The 15,668-nt window shown below is 43.5% G+C and overlaps 2 protein-coding genes across 4 annotated transcripts in view; both read left to right on the top strand.

The window, feature by feature from the left end:
* Positions 1-98: 98 nt before the first annotated feature.
* Positions 99-1,475, top strand: LOC108030122 (uncharacterized). 2 transcript variants are annotated; one of them, XM_050888216.1, is made up of 3 exons: positions 99-406; positions 472-610; positions 1,050-1,475. In XM_050888216.1, the coding sequence occupies exons 1-3, from the start codon at positions 194-196 to the stop codon at positions 1,118-1,120; spliced, it is 423 nt and encodes a 140-aa protein (XP_050744173.1). In that variant the 5' UTR covers positions 99-193; the 3' UTR covers positions 1,121-1,475. The 2 variants fall into 2 exon arrangements, with proteins under 2 accessions (XP_050744173.1, XP_016958313.1); XM_017102824.3 differs by having other exon boundaries at positions 106-406; positions 475-610.
* Positions 1,476-2,138: 663 nt separating this feature from the next.
* LOC108030121 (uncharacterized) overlaps positions 2,139-15,668 on the top strand; it is a 47,151-nt gene continuing 33,621 nt past the window's right edge. For both annotated transcript variants that reach the window (XR_001768476.3, XM_017102822.3), the window contains exon 1: positions 2,139-2,330. Coding sequence is in view for 1 of the 2 variants with exons in the window: in XM_017102822.3 (XP_016958311.3) it covers positions 2,279-2,330 (52 nt within the window). In the remaining variant the exon portion in view is untranslated. The remainder of the gene's footprint in view (positions 2,331-15,668) is intronic.

The raw sequence follows: 15,668 nt of genomic DNA on the forward strand, positions 1-15,668 counted from the left end.
ATAGTTATTATAATTAATTTTAAATTGAATAATTAGATTTTGTAGTAACATATATTTTAATGAATATAACTTATAATATTTAGTATGTTTTTGATGTCAACATGTAAGTGCCCCCTTTGTTATCCTAAACTTAATTCAAAATTCTAGTGAAATATGTGCTTGTGATTTGTAGTCAAAATCGGGGGAAATCGAAATGTGTCTGCGAGTGTTCTGCGGCTATTTGTCGCTCTACATCGGCTGCATCTTCATCGGCTTCACTGGGATGATCCTGGCCGTGGTAATCTTTTCTGTGGGTCTGTTTGAGCTGATCACGGGGAACTCCAATGTACTGCTCATGGTTCTGGCAATGGTCTTTGCCCTCATCTACGCGCTGGCCAAAGTATTTCTGCTCTTTGGCACCATGTGGGTGAGTGGATCCCTGAGTTTTGATCCTTTAATCCTCGACTTTCTAACTCCATCCCTGCCGCATAGCAGGATATGTGCTGGGCCATCCTCTTGTCCTTCGTCATCGGTCTGGTGGGCGTGGCGTTGCTCGCGGCATTGGTTGTGTTATTTTACTTCCACTTACCGGCTCCTCTGCACCTCCTGTTAGGCGTTGTCCTGTGCATAAGTAAGTTTAAGACTTGTGCAACGTCCACGATTTTTCCATTTTTGATATAGCTAACCTCTCTATAAAGCTAGTAACTTAATTAAGAATTATCCTTATAAGAAAGTATAATACAGTTTTTAAAAAAGGGATATATTTCAATACCCTATACTCGTAGAGTAAATTTCATGCAGACTTTTGAGGTTCTTGCGCACTGCCCATATTGCTCAACCATTCTAGGTATCTTTTGTACAATTTTCAATAAGATTTTGTTTCGATTGATCTACATGCCGAAAATTGCTTAGATCGGAGCAGACTTTAAAAAGTTATAACCGTTTAAAGTTTACCATCTTTAAAACAGCCGATTGGCCGCATGCATATCTGGTGCATATCGAGGCCGTGAACTATAGCGTTAGCTCTTCAATTACGTTTAATTAAAAATTAATTTTTCTCTCCTCCCCAGTCGAGCTGTACTACGAGTGGATCATCATTTCCACTTGGTGGTGCTGTCGATCATGCACCCACGACTGCTAGGAGTTGCAGCAGATTACCTGTGGATCTTGGCTCGCAACTCGAACTTGTTGCGCTCTCCGAAGATACAAAGATACAATGTTGGGTCTCTTCGTCTCGCTTGCAAGTAATACCGCCGGTTCTCTCTTAAGAGAACTTGTTGGGGTCTTCCGACTCGGAGGGTCTTGCACAAAGTCAGTTCGATTTGAGACGCGCGCTGGAAATGTCGTTCCTGGAGCGATCGAGCTGATCCGGCGAGTGAGCGTGTGTGTGCCTGTGTACCGCCCCCTGCCCGACCAAAAAAAATATATAGATAGAAGGAAAATCAAAAATTATATCTGAAAATACACATGTGTTTCTGCATGTGCAGTATCCGTGAGACGAGAGTGTTTTTTATTTCGCCGCAATTAGAAGTCACGGTGCGAAGGTGATTTGCACGGGAGAAACTGGAAAATCAGCGAAGCGCGAGATACTTTTATCGGCAATTTGTGAATTTTCGTTTGTGCTCATTTCGCAGACGGCAAGTGAAGAGCCCATTACCTTAATTCAATCAGCGATCGCAGGGTCGATCCCCACAATTTGTTCTAGCCCACAAAAAGGCAATAAATAACCCCTGAGACACAGTTCGCGAGCCGGTTTAGTCATCCAAAAGTTCCGAGAACTGAGCGCAACTTTGAGATACATTCACGTACTCTCATTCCGAATCGCTGGCCGCCAGCTGTTGGCCACAATGCCGCTGTACCTGCTGGATATGTGCTCTACCCCCGAGCTTCGCAGGCCGCGATAAGCTATCTGCGACTAGTGGTGAATAAAGCCAGATACTCGTACCTGCGAAACAAAAAATACACGACAAACAAACGGAAAAAGAAAAGAATATCGCACAGTTCGGTGCCAGTGCTTAAAGTTAAATCGGGCGCTTATCTTATCGGCCGGTCATTGATTGAGCTTCGCCTTTCCGCTCTGCGCCGGGTGAAGTCATTTGGCCACCACTCGCCCGTTTTAGATACTGTATCTGCGGCCATATCTAATGCAGCAGCCGGAGCTGCCGCGATAATAACGACCTCCTTCAGTGGCAGTTGCTCTGCAAGCGCTGTCTAAATTTAGATACCAAGCAGGAGAGAAGACCTGGCCAAATCCAGGCAAGACGCCTGGACGTAAATCAAGCAGCCGGAGAAGACCAAGATGGACATAGAATCCGATTCGGACACCTCGGAGAGATGGGAGGACTTTTTTGGTAAGCGGGCGGGATCACTGAACTCCTTCTCGTGCAGAAATGACATGAGTCAACGGGGCAAGGGGTGCACACAGAGAAAATAGTTACCCCTTTCGTTTTCCACAAACCTTTTGTATTATTTTACTTACTAATTTCTATGGATCAAAATTGATTGTTTGAAAAAGAACTAAGAAAAGAATATTTTGAAAATATGATAAAAATAATATTTCGATAAAATAAATCTTAAAAATTAGTTTATATACTGTAGAAAATTAAAAAGATATTTAACCTTTCTATGCAACTCTATTCTCCTACTGGTTTACTAGTCTTTAAAAAGATGAACTACTTGGCAAACGTTGTATATTTAAGCCAAACTTTCGGGATCACAGATCTTAATATGAATCACTTCTTATGTTTTCTTCCTGTGCGGAGATTCTACGCATTCCCGAGAACTCCGAACTCCGAATATGGACATGCGTACAAGAACAGACCATCAAGCTGGCCTTCTTTGGCTCGCTGGGATTGGGATTGGGATGGGGCTGTGGTCGTGGTCGTGGTCGTGGCCGGGACCAATGCATTTGGTGGCTCGACGGCTCCGTTCCGTTCCCATAACTGTATAAAAAGGGGGGGAATAAAGCAACAACCCACTGAGTGGGGGCATTGCGTGAATTGCGGTGTAACGGGTTCGCTTTGTTTTTGCATTCCGCTTTTGCGCAGTCCGAGATTTTCGACATTATTTAAGCGCTCGCAAAGTCGGTTGTAATGAAATTTAATGATAATACATAATTTCGGGCTTGTGACCCACATTACCGGGCAAGTGTGGCCAAGAAAAGGTCTGTCTCCGTCCGGGGATTTGCAATTTATGTTTTGGGTGGCTGTGGCTCCACGCGGCTTGCTGACCCACTTAAATCGTAATGCCGATTTGCTGGGCTGGGGCTGGGGCTGGGGCACTCGCTGCATTTGTTTTCCTTCACGCCGAGAGCTTTCATTCAATTAGTCATAGGCATTGAGTTTCTTTTGTTGACTTTCTTTATTATTATTGCACGCCCGCTAACAGCGGAGGTTAGATAACACTGCCCTTAGCACAAAAGGGACTCTGATGTGCGCTTAACAGCGCTGTTAGCTAACCCCTGGTTAGCGAGGAAGTGTGTTTGTGGGATTTTAACAAAATTTTTCCTCTTTAAAACTTTTCATACACTGAAATTAACATTTAAAGTCAGCGAAGAATAAGGAAGAAATTAAAATCAGTGCACATTAAAAGTGTATTCAAAACATTTTTATATTACAGTTAACCCCTGGTTAGCGAGGTTATATATTTATATCTATTTTCTCCTTATAACTTTTTTTATTTGAAATCAATAGTTGCTGGCTTTTCATCTGGCTTTTCATTAAATCCAAAGAGATGTTGTACTAATAAAATTGTAAAGTCTTACTAAAAGTATAATATTCTAAGGGACCCAGGGATACGTTCTTTATAACATCACTTATATATCTATGAGTAGAGCGAATGAATCATGTTGGATGGTTTATAGGCTTTGTTCCGCTAATCCCACCCCATCAGGTGGCGAATCCGCTGTAAAACCGAAAGATAACCAATTGTGCAAGTGGCTGACATTTAGTTGGGCCTCCGAACGTGACGCCACTCATCTGCAGGCCGCGTGTCCAGTGCAATAACGATTGCATCGACATATAAATAGAACCCAGCCCGCCGAAAGATATCGCCAGCAGTTGACCGCATGCACTATCAAATGTCACCAGCCCGTCTCCTCGTTGCCCTTTCGTCTTATGTTTGTTTGGCTCTTCAACTGGCGGACAAACAAACAAAACGGGGAATAAGAAATTTCCATCTGTGGACACAAGTGCATGGCCCCGGGGGCGGGGTCCAGGTCAAGTCGTTGGATTACCTCTCGCAACCACAAACACCGCGGGAGTCTGTTCATTCGATATTGTTAAAGATTGTGATCGGAGGAAACCTTTTTGGGCTCTGGGCCCTGGGCTCTGCGGTCCGCCATCGATTCTCTTGTGACATTTATTTGGCTGGGCTGGCTTTCATATTTTGTTTATTCAATAAACATTAATAGATATCGATGGTGCGGCCAAGGAGCTGATAAGATTCCGCGGCAGGTATTTATTGACTTTTTGATAATGCCGACAAGGCCAACGGACCTCTAAGCATGTGGCACGCACCGTGAAACTACTGACTGCCAACTGGATTCCCGAAAGTTAGGAGGTCAGTTCTGCACTGCTCCACTTCCGTTGCCGCAGGGCAGAAGGTCTTAATTAAGGCAATTGACGAAGTTCATCTAATTAACCGCCGCCCAGAGTTCGGTTTCATAATCGACGGGTTCACTGGCCAATTGGGTGCAAATGCCATTACCTCACCCAGGCGGAGCTGTGGCCCACGGGAAGTACTTTAGTCAAGTTATAGATAATAACTTATACTTCAAGTTCAGAGGTTCCACTGGAAGGGTTCCTTGAGGTTAGATATCATTTTATGTTTAGAAAAGTATTATAATCGTTTCGAATTCGTTTATATATGTAAGGTATTCTTAAACTTGACTCTTAAATAATATATTCGTAAAACATTTATCCCTAAGTATTTCAACATGGTCTTTGGACTTTCAAGAACTGTTGGTAAAAGCAAAAAGCCAGGCTGGCACCTCTGAATCCGGGCTATAAGTCTCTCCCCCCTAATTGCCTGCAACCAGACTCCGAGATTTTGGAGTTGGAGTTGGAGCCGACTTCAACAGTCATATCCCAGAACCAGACCAGGCCTGAAGTGATCTGTGTGTGGGCCGGCAGTCGGCGTTTGTCTGACGGCTGTCGACATTTGTGGAAGCCCTCTCAGCACCAGGTCCCGGCGGTTCTCTAATTGCATTTCTCTCAGTGCAGCGCGACTCGTGTGGGCGTCGCAGAAGGTCGTAAAACCCGAGTATTGTGCACGCACGTCCCAAAAGGTTTTTCTCAATGAACGTTGGAGAGCCTGTCTAGTCGCATACCCTAACTTTTATGGGAGTTGGGCCGTCGAGTACTGCCTATCAAGAGTAAATTCATTATTTAACGATTGCAATAAAATAATCAATATCGTTTAAAGCAAACAGCTCGTAAAATAGGCGTAAATATTTAAGCGATTTCTTCTTCAAATGAAACTGGACGTGCAGTGTGTTTAATTGCTCTAATGACATGGGTCATAAAATAAAACTGTTATTACTGGGGAGCTCTTTAACAAAGTGCATTTGAATAAATTAAGAACTACATTATATTCCAACTTGTAGCTTTATTTTCCATGAAATACAGGTCTTAATCTCATTTTTGTTCATTTCGTCTATAGGGATTCAACTCCAAAAATCATATTTCCTGAAAGGGTATTTACTTCTGACTACCTGTCAAGAGTCTCGCTCGCTTTTCGCTCTTTTTCTGCTGCGGAGGGACCTGGGATTTAATGAACGCTTTGCACTAGGCCCGCTCACAATTCTATTTGGCAGCAGATTTACAACTTCCTTGCAGAAATGCCATTTGCTTTGCCAATTTACGCCCACCTCCGCTGCATGAGGGGGTGGGCTGTGGCACAAACTATGATACTATGACATGCACTTAAGCCGCTTAGAACCTACATAGTCGGATGTAGATACTCGGCTTTATAGAAACACATGTGAAAATCAATAGTACATGCGACGGTGAGTCATGTTGGATCGGAAGAGTGACGATCGGCGATTGGCAGAGCTGTGAAAAGCTATGTTGTCAGGCTTTTATGGATTCCATTTCTAGTGAAAGTCGTCGCTGCAGTGGATCGTGCTCTCTCCCGAACCCCCTTTCACCATACCCCTTGTCCATCTTTCATTCCATTTCACTGAGCAGGCACGCATGCGCTGAGCTTTGGAGCCCCCCCTCACACTCCCCCCGTGTGCAACGACCTGCAGAGAATCTTTCACGCTCCGCCGATGTCTCCGGCCGTCTCATTTGCTCTCAATGGCCACCTAAAGGCCCATCCCGCTGACACACTTTCGCTTTCGTCGACTGCAATCGTCGATCGCTGACATAATGTCCACAATTTGCATTAATGCCAGGCGATTACCATTCGGAAGGTACAGAGAAAGAAAATCTGGGTGGTCTCCTATATCTCAATCTTACTTCGTTTTAGGAGGGTTAAACTAAGTATTTGGGTTGTTAAAAGTAAAGTGCGATCAAGTCTTAAATTGTAGTATATAATGGACAGTGGTTCCCATTATTCTTAAAAAAAATTTGTTTATTGATTTTGGATATTGTAATAATATGTTGGATATTTTTATAAAACTAGGTGATATGCTGATTGGGTGACCTGTTTAAAATAAAAGCAATGATCTTAAAGAATTTTATTCATCGTTAAAATACTAATATTCTATACCTAACTCTAGACTATATAGTAAAGTTAAACTTAATATTTTGATCCCTAAAAGTGAAGTAAGATTAAGTTACTTTTTTAAAAAATATGTTGCATACTTTTATACACCTAAATGATATTATAATAAGATGATATGTTTAAAATAAATTAATAACCCAAAAAGGATTGCTCATCCTTAAAACGCTAATAATGTTAAAAGTCTTTCAAATGGTATAGGAATCCTTTTTTTATACACCCCTTAGTCACTTTAATTATCACTTGATAAGATTGCCAATCTCGCTCTTTCCCACTTGATATTAGATTAACAATTGTGTCTGAGTAGCAGAACAATGGTCGTCAGTTGTTCGTTATTCGATCGCTATAAGTTCGCTTTTTCTGATTCCCATTTGGCGAGTGAAACTGAAGCTCTATTTCTTGATTAATTATCCCCCATGCCGCGGATTCGGCCAGCGGAATTGGGTCACTGCAAATGGCAATACCAATCAGCGGGAGTGGAGTGCCTCGGGGTATCACTAACTTTCCTGGCCGCATTTCGGCGTCCAACAGCAGGGGGTGGGCCTACGGCCGAAGTCAAGGTTATAGCCATCATTAGCGAACACTTTCGACATGGAAAGACTTGGAGCTCTCTAACTTTTACGTACGAGTATACACGTACTTTACCCCTCAGTGATTCATACTAATGCTTTGGTGTTCAGGTCATTAATTGCGCCTCAGTATATTTTCGTTCTGCCCGTAATGGCTCATTTCAGGCAGTTTAAAAAATTCGATTGGCTCATGTTCCCAATGAAATTAAGCCGAAAATAGCAAAGTAAATAAGTGGATACCAATCGCTTGAGCAAAGAATTAAGATGAAAATGGCAATTCGTTCTATGGAACATCGATCGGAGTATTGCTGCGAAAAAGTTTCCGCGTTGCTTTTGTTTCGGTTTATGTAATTTCCATACAATGGCAGCCGTGGAATCTATTAATGAATCGCTTTCCATCTAAGTATTTCAAAGGTGTATCGCATTCAAACCACCTTTTAACTCGCTCGCACCATTATTATAGTTGGAATATCTGCTGTAGCCACTTAAGTCGGCTCGAAGATGACATTGATCTATGGCATTGAAAGCCCCAGCTGTCTTACAGTTCTGAAACGCACTGTGTTCACCAGGCAGTTGGGTGTTCCGAAGTTGAGCGGCCAACCTTCGGGTGTCAGCGACTGTTTTACATTGAGACTCTGCTTGGGGTTAAAGTTGTAAAATGCACACATGTGTGTAAGACAAAAGCGATTCAAAATTCACACATCCGAGGCGGAGTGTGTGGAATTCCACTCGAGAAATGCAGTGTTTCTGGGCAAATGTTAGTCACATTGTCTCGGATTCCTCGTTTCTCGTTTGCCAATCAAACAGTGCCAGCGTCTGGACACTGTTTAGGTATTCATGGGCCCACAGACACTGTTTACCTTTGGCCAAACATGGGCAAACACAGCTGTTTGGCAACAGAAAACCACCAGCCAGAGCCCAAAAAACACAACAAATTGCGTTAGAATTGTGTTTACTTGGCTCTCCAAGTCGAGCGAATGCAAAATTCTGCGAACCGAAAAAGCTATGGAAATATGCTGTTGAACAGGTTTTTATTTTTATTGTTTCTGCCTTTTTTGTTTAGCACAAAAGTTCAACAAATCGAAAGAGAGCGAGAGGAAAACGTGAGCAGCCGCGAAAAGCAAACAATGAGAAGCGAGAATCTGAACTTTGCCCAGGCCAAATACAAAAGTTGCTTACATAAGATCTTTAAACGATGTTTAATAACCAAGAAAAGAACAACGTTTGTTTGGTAACCGATCTTTGGGCAATGGAAAATTCCTGCCTACAATCATGACGTTTTGTTACGTAAGGTTGGTAATAAAGTTCTATGGTAGAAACTGAGCAGACACTATGACGGACAATATTTTCAAAGGAGCTACTAGTTTTCATATAAAAATGGATATTTCTTATTACCGATGTTTGAACGCAGCCTACTCCTTATAAAGTCAGTTAAAATAATTATTATACTTGGCATATTTTGAGTAAATGTTCTGATAGCCACACACATTTTCAGCTGGTCAAGAGCTTACGAATCTAAAATGCTATTTCATGTTGATGTTATAATTTTCATGTTACAACTCACTTGGTTTTCAAGCAACTTCAATGCTATATCAGTCACTTTAATGACCCAATCAAATGTTTTTAAGTGTGGTCACTTATCGATCATTGATCACCTGCCGAAGGCATTTATCTGCCGAGTTTCCAGTTTCCCGGGCATTTCTTCCCCGAGCCACGCCCCTCTCACTCACGCCCACCTGCTAAATGCCAGTATGAGTGAATTTGCATAATTTCCAAATTAAAAATAACAGAAAACCGTGCTTGCATAAGGCATTCCCGAACGGCGATGACTTTATAAGCGAACCCCAGCGGAACAGTGCAGAAAAAGTGCCGAATTTGCATAGGGGCGTCTGCCGGGTTTGGGCCAAAAAGGCGATGTGGCCAGTGGAAACTGGCTTCAACCCGCTAACCAGGGGCCCATCACTCAGCGGTCTGCTGAAGTGTGTGTGTGGTGTTTGAGCAATCTGCGTGATCAACACACGACGCTAATGTACAGATCATGAGCACTGATTGCGCCTGCTGCATGAAAATCGGAAAACTCGTTGTCGTCTGGAATCTGTGGTCCGCAGTCGCCAGTATCCAGTCTGCAGTCCGCAGTCTCCCGTCCCCGGTCTGCAGTCTTCAGCCAGGCAACTTGTTCTCCAGCGGCTCCACAAAGATCATCACGATGATCGCGGCTCGTTCTCTCCTCTTATTAATTTCCCCCACAATCTGTGCGGCATATCATGTCAAAAATTACAAAGAGTCGCTTGTTCAGGGGGCTGGGTCAAACGCACACGAGTGTGTGTACTGGACGGGCTCGGAATTTATGAGTTTGCTTTGGGTACCGCCGCTCTAATTAATTCGAACGAACATCATCGGTTCGGCTCGGGGCCCCTGACCTGTGCACCAGTTTCCCAATACGCGTATTTGCCCGGGAAATTAGCGCCCCGCCTTGTGGGATCATTAAAAAATGGCAATCAGCGTGACCATTCCATATCCTCTGGTTTTTCATTAGGCCAGTTTCAGCTAACCAAGGCACTGCGAGAAATAATTATGCTACTAGTTAAGTGAAACTGAGACCTCTTGACACTATCTCATGTTTTGACTTTAAGTAAGTCATGGCAACCTGTAGCATATATGTAAGCATTTATACTTATAATTATAGACTAAGATTCTAAAGAATCTATATAAGTCTAATCCCATTTTTTGTCAAGTGTCATATGGCTTTCATTGATTTATAAAGGCATAGATATTTTTGATTGAGATCTAATGTTTTTTTTATAAACAAATAAGTACAAAACAAAGTTTTATTGCTAATTATGGTACTAAGCACACCTCAGTTTTCGCTGAGCTCTGGGACCCAAACGTGTTCCTTAGTGTTATATTACCTTAAACTTTATTGTTTTATGTTTTCCATTTCACTCAGCTTTATTTTCCCGTGCACAGCCTTCACCTTCACCTCCAATCCGGGGCTGGAAACCCATTTGTATGTCGCTGGAGCTGTGTAATTTAAATGAATTTGCGTTTAACAACATTATTTCGGCCGGCCGAATGGCAATGGCCAACGTGGCGTATGATTTTAATGGTCCCCAGTCAAGTCTAAGGTTACAGCGCGCTCTGTGGCAACCCGAACTGCGGATCAAGTTCGCTGGCGGATGGATTTCCTACACTTATTTCGCTGCGATCATTGAACGATTACGCCGGGGCCAATAATGTCCATGGGCAACAAATTGTGCGGACATGCGAGCAAGATGGGGGAAAAGTGAAAGAGCCAAGAGACTTGGACTTGCAGTTGGACTTGGTCGTGATAACACGTAGGCCACAAACGAGGCGCGCATGCGAGTGCCACGCCCCCCCGAGCGCAGCTTGGTTTTTAGTTTTAGTTTTCCTCCTATTTTCCCCATCTTTGGCACGTCCGCGGAGCTTCGAGCCGAGCAACACCCACTCGATATGGCCGACGGAGGTTTATCTCTTCTCGGCTGGCTGCACAGTCTCATTTGGTGGCACCGCCAGGTTTTATGACCTCCCCAGCCAGGCAGAGAGCCTACGAATAACGAACAGAAAGACCACGGCTACGCCTTTTCAGTCAGGTGCCGCAACAAAAGCTCGGATTTCGGATTTCGGATCTCAGATCTTGGATCTCTACTTAATGCCCAGCTCAGGCTAAGGCATCTTGTACACATTTTTCTACTCGCCTTTATGGCCAGCACATAAATCTGACCCCCATCACAAGTGGGTTTTGTGTGTGGGGCCTTATCTACAGAATCACACTTTCGAAGCGTTAGAGATTTTGATTTACAAGATCCATTTGAATTAATTATTGGAATGAGCATTTATTTATGCTGCTCCATTAAACTGAAAACTGGACACCCAGTGGAGGCCAAAAAGAAACGTGGAATTCCAAGCAGTCCATCGAAATTGTGACATTTCTTAAATTCCTCCTGTACAGTCAAGTGAAAAAACAGTGCTGCCAATTGCACAAAAACCAACATTAAGAGTGCTGCCAATTGCATACACAAATAACAGAAAATAAATTTTGGTTTATGTTGAACCGTTGAGCTGATATAATTTGAACACTCAGTAGAGGCCAAATTAACCATTAGAATGCTTTTATTTTAAAAATACCCTCCGTGCAAATAGGTGGAAAAAAAGTGCTGCCAATTGCAGAAACCAAGAAAGGAATTTCGATTTGCAGGACCCATTTAAATTAATTACTGAATGAACCATTTATTAATCAAATTTGGAAAACCATTGTAGGCCACTGAAACCTGTATACCAAGCTACCGATTCAAATGTAAACATTTTCGAAATTCCGCCCGTGCAATTAAGTGGGAAAAAGTGCTGCCAATTGCAGAAACGAAGCCAAAATGAGCGATCGTAAAGCGCTCAGCGAAACGCGCACGTAATGCTCATAAATTCATTTGCATTTGCTGAACATGGGAAAGAAACGCGAAGCCAAAACTGGCACAAATTAAGTCGGGAGAAAGACATATCCGTCGGCACCTTTTGGCCGCTCATGTTGACACAAATCAAATCGAAACAAGACAACACGGGGAACAAATCAAATTAAGTCAATTTAAATCGATGGGCATTAGCAGGCGGAGCACACGGCGAGCATAAAAATCATAAATTGCCCGGCCAGCTTATCAGAGATTTCGGACGTGTTTCGAGTGGGTGAGTGACCTGGACTACCAGCTAATTAGCACCTCTAATTGCGGTCCGAGGTGCAGCCCCCATTTGGCCAGAGTAAACACTGGACTAAATCTTTTTTTAGCCTTTCCCCGCTTGCGCAACCGCAGCTCTCGGCTTCGGTGGCGTATGCGTAATGCGCTTCTTTCTTTATTTTTGTGCTTTTCGGGGCACTTTTGTTATTCCGGCTGCATGCTTTCCTCCTGTTTGTCAATGTCGTGCAGTTGTCATTACGCCATTATTGTTATTGTTCCGGCTGTAACACCCCCCCTCTCTGGCATCTTCCACTTACCTTGATCTCTTGGCCATTTTGCCTTATATAAACCAATTAGTCGCCCTGGCATTTGCATTGGAATGCATAATTTATGAGTGCAGAGGACGGGCAATTATTATCCAGCCAAATCCCAAAGTGTGGCAAAAGACATAAAGAAATGTTTTCGGCTCACACGAAACCCCGGGCGCAAATGAAGCAATTAAATTCAACAGATGCAGACTCATAAAATTATATTTCCATGTGTTCAGTCTCCTTTCTCGTTGTGTCTCCCAGCGGAATTCAGCGTTTGGGATATTATGTTAATTTCTGTGCACGAGGCATAAAATTTTAATTTTGTGTAACTTTAATAGGCCGTAAAACGTTTAAGTTTTGAATTTTAATTACTTGGCTCGTCGGTGATATAAGCTTGGGATAAATCATGGTGGTTCTGTAGATGGTACGGGTAGATTGAGCTGGCTTTCACAGATCGCCGCTGCAGTTCTGGGCGATTTACCACGGCTGAGACAGCATTATCTGTGTCTAATATGCGGGACTTTCTATCATTAGCTTGCTTTGCCATAGAACCAATATTAGTATTGTTATTTTGCATGGATAAAGTGATTTTCAGGTTTTCAAATACCAAGCTATCTGCACTGTAACAAGATCTTATAATATGGCTTATAAATCTAGATCTAGCTGGGGATCTGATTTCTCTCTGTGCGCCATCGCTTAAGTTGGCTTTTGGCGAACTCATCGCCAGTCGAGTGGAGCCAAGTATCTGTAAGATTGCTTTATGGCGGCTGCCGCTTAATTGCTTTTCTCACCCGTTTCACCATTTTCCTTTCTTTGCAGGTAAGCAGCCCTCCGATCTCTAGTCTCTAGAGAGCACCACTGACCCACTTGCCCGGCGACAGGTGGCGCCACCAGGGGATCGCGAGGAGGTTTCCATACCCGCAGGGCGGTATCTGCCCAATCGAATCCGATCGGATCTGCATGTGGGCTATCTTTATGGCCAGGTGTCACCATTTTGAAGTGTGCTTTCCCCCATTCCCCTGGCCCCACACCATGAGTTATGGTCCCCTCGTGGTCTCTGGTCCCCAGAGAGATCGGGTTAATTAAGTGGGCTTTTCCCTAGCTGCTGACAGGCCAGCTTTCCCGCTCGTTCGCCCTCGCCTGGTTGACAAGATGATGCTGGTATCCGCACTGATAAGATCGCCCAGATCGCCAATCCATTGAGCCGACTGCTCCATATTTCCATTTCGGCATGTGCGGAGGTGCCAACCTGTTCTCTAATTGGGTTAAAATGTGGCTGGCCTGGCCCAAGGCGGAAATCAGCCGGTGCAACGGGCGTTGGCCATTTAGCAATTGATGTTGCAAATGGCGAGTGGCATTGGCATGATTTATCTGCGAGCCTGCCGACTGACCTGGTTAGCGATTGAAATGTGATGTTGTAAAGAGTTTCTTGGAAAAAATATCATTAATATACCTGTTAGTGAAATTTACAACATTACTTGCAACGTATAATAATTATGGGATATCTTTCAATATCTTTTAAATAAGTATAGGCACTAGGAACCTGCATGATAGATATATTTATAAATTGGTTTTCCTTTTGTCCTGATTTTATATTGAAATAAGAATTTGTAAGGGGTTTGAAAGTAAAGATACTTAAAATTTATAGTTTGTCTAGCTGAAAACGTTAAAATAATTATTTTATATTTCTTAAAAACTTATATAATATTTTAAATTATAAATTTATTTAGTTACACCTTAGCTTTGTTAGTCTTCAATTTGGGTTAAAAATAGGGATACTTTCACATTTAAAATAGTTTTAGGGCGTCTTTTTTTCCTGAATGCCGGACGATCTTTAATCCGTTTAGAAAACTCTCTGCGCGGCCATCTGGGAACCTTCACATGGGTCGGCTGTGTCAAATGAACCTGTCAAACGTCAGCAAACATTCACTTTCTCCTCGGAGCTTCGGCGCTTCGGCGCAGCTGGCGCCTGCCGATGGGTGGCTACGGGTGCGGGGCACCGATCAGAGGTGAGCTGCATCCTGTGCCGCACTAAATTGCAATTTGTTTACGTGCCCAGCACCCACACACCGGCGATTTGCCTGCGAATCAGTAGGCAATAAGTCAAACGCCGCCGCCGAAAGTTCAGCAAATTACGGCGAGCTAAAGGTTTCAGTAAACGCCGGCATTTGTTGCTATTTTTGCGCTTCCGTTGCATGTTGCTAGTTGCTGGCTGCCAGTTGCCGGTTGCATATTGCAGTTGCAGTTGCAGTTGCACATTGCAGATGGAGTCGGAGTCAGTCAGGCAGTCAGTTAGTCAGCTAGTCTGTTAGTCAGCCGGCTGTCTATCATTTGCCAGGCACTCATGCCTTTCATTTTAGCCGCAGACAATTGCCAGGCCTCCCCGGCCAGCGATCACCCACAATATGCAATCCCGATCCCGATCCCCTCCTGCTTTTTCCTGCCCTCAAAGGGTCCGCTCTTTCATTTGCAATTTCTATTTCTGTTTCGCTTCGTTTTCATTCATAACTCGGCGCTGGGCTGAATTTGGATCGGGAAATGCATTGGCTGCCCATGCCTGTGTACAAATTAATGCTAAACTCTGTTTAAGTTGCACCACCACCGCCACCCCGGAGCCCTCTTATGCAATCCCAGCGCGGTCCTTTGATTTCTGCATCTGCTGCCGCTTCAGCCGCTGCTGCTGCTGCGTTCGGCGGCAATGAGGAAGTTGTCTTTTGTGGGTGACTGTGGCAAATGGCCAGCGTCTGATTATGATTGTGGCGGGGTAGGGTTGCGATTCGCCTGACTTTCCTCCTTCTCGGAGCTGCAAGGCGATTGCCCGCTGCGATAGACCAAATGTGTGGCAGGCCGAAATAACCGACTAAAGTCATAACTTTAAACAATATTGGGCCATAACGCTGGCCTAACTGCCGAACTCACAGAGCCAAAGTGCAGGAAAAAGGTCCACAACTGTATTGTACCTAAGTTTTAAAGATTGTTTTTTACGTTGCTAGACTTTATGTTGATTGAAAACATGACAAATTAGTTATATCCAATTTAAAATTACATATTTTTTTAAAAATCATATAATGTTTATCAACGACTTAAACACGACTGCCTTTAGGATAAAAAATTAAACAATTTCAGTTTAACATACACATTTATATTTGTCTCTTTGGCTATGAAGGCCTCAAACATCTTTGAGCTCACATTCTTGAAAGACTTAAATTTCTTCCTTTTAAGTACTAAATTTTTTACAAGGCGAAAGTAGTTTAAAGGCAAGTCTGGTTCAAAAACGAGACTTGGACTTGGCAGCTGCACGTCCTCGACCTCTCGCGATCGGCCAAGTGGCTGAAGTGGCTGCTGCCAGCTTTTCAATAACAATAAAGGAGATCCCCGCTCCCCACTCCCTAAATCAC

Source organism: Drosophila biarmipes, chromosome 2R (genome assembly GCF_025231255.1).
Source record: "Drosophila biarmipes strain raj3 chromosome 2R, RU_DBia_V1.1, whole genome shotgun sequence".
Classification (NCBI taxonomy): Eukaryota; Metazoa; Arthropoda; class Insecta; order Diptera; family Drosophilidae; genus Drosophila; species Drosophila biarmipes.

Excerpts from the sequence above, each read along its gene's own strand:
- LOC108030122 (XM_050888216.1), top strand. The coding sequence starts at position 194 with ATGTGTCTGCGAGTGTTCTGCGGCTATTTGTCGCTCTACATCGGCTGC. Across the intron at positions 407-471 it reads TGCTCTTTGGCACCATGTGG|CAGGATATGTGCTGGGCCAT; the intron begins GTGAGTGGATCC and ends CCTGCCGCATAG. Across the intron at positions 611-1,049 it reads AGGCGTTGTCCTGTGCATAA|TCGAGCTGTACTACGAGTGG; the intron begins GTAAGTTTAAGA and ends TCTCCTCCCCAG.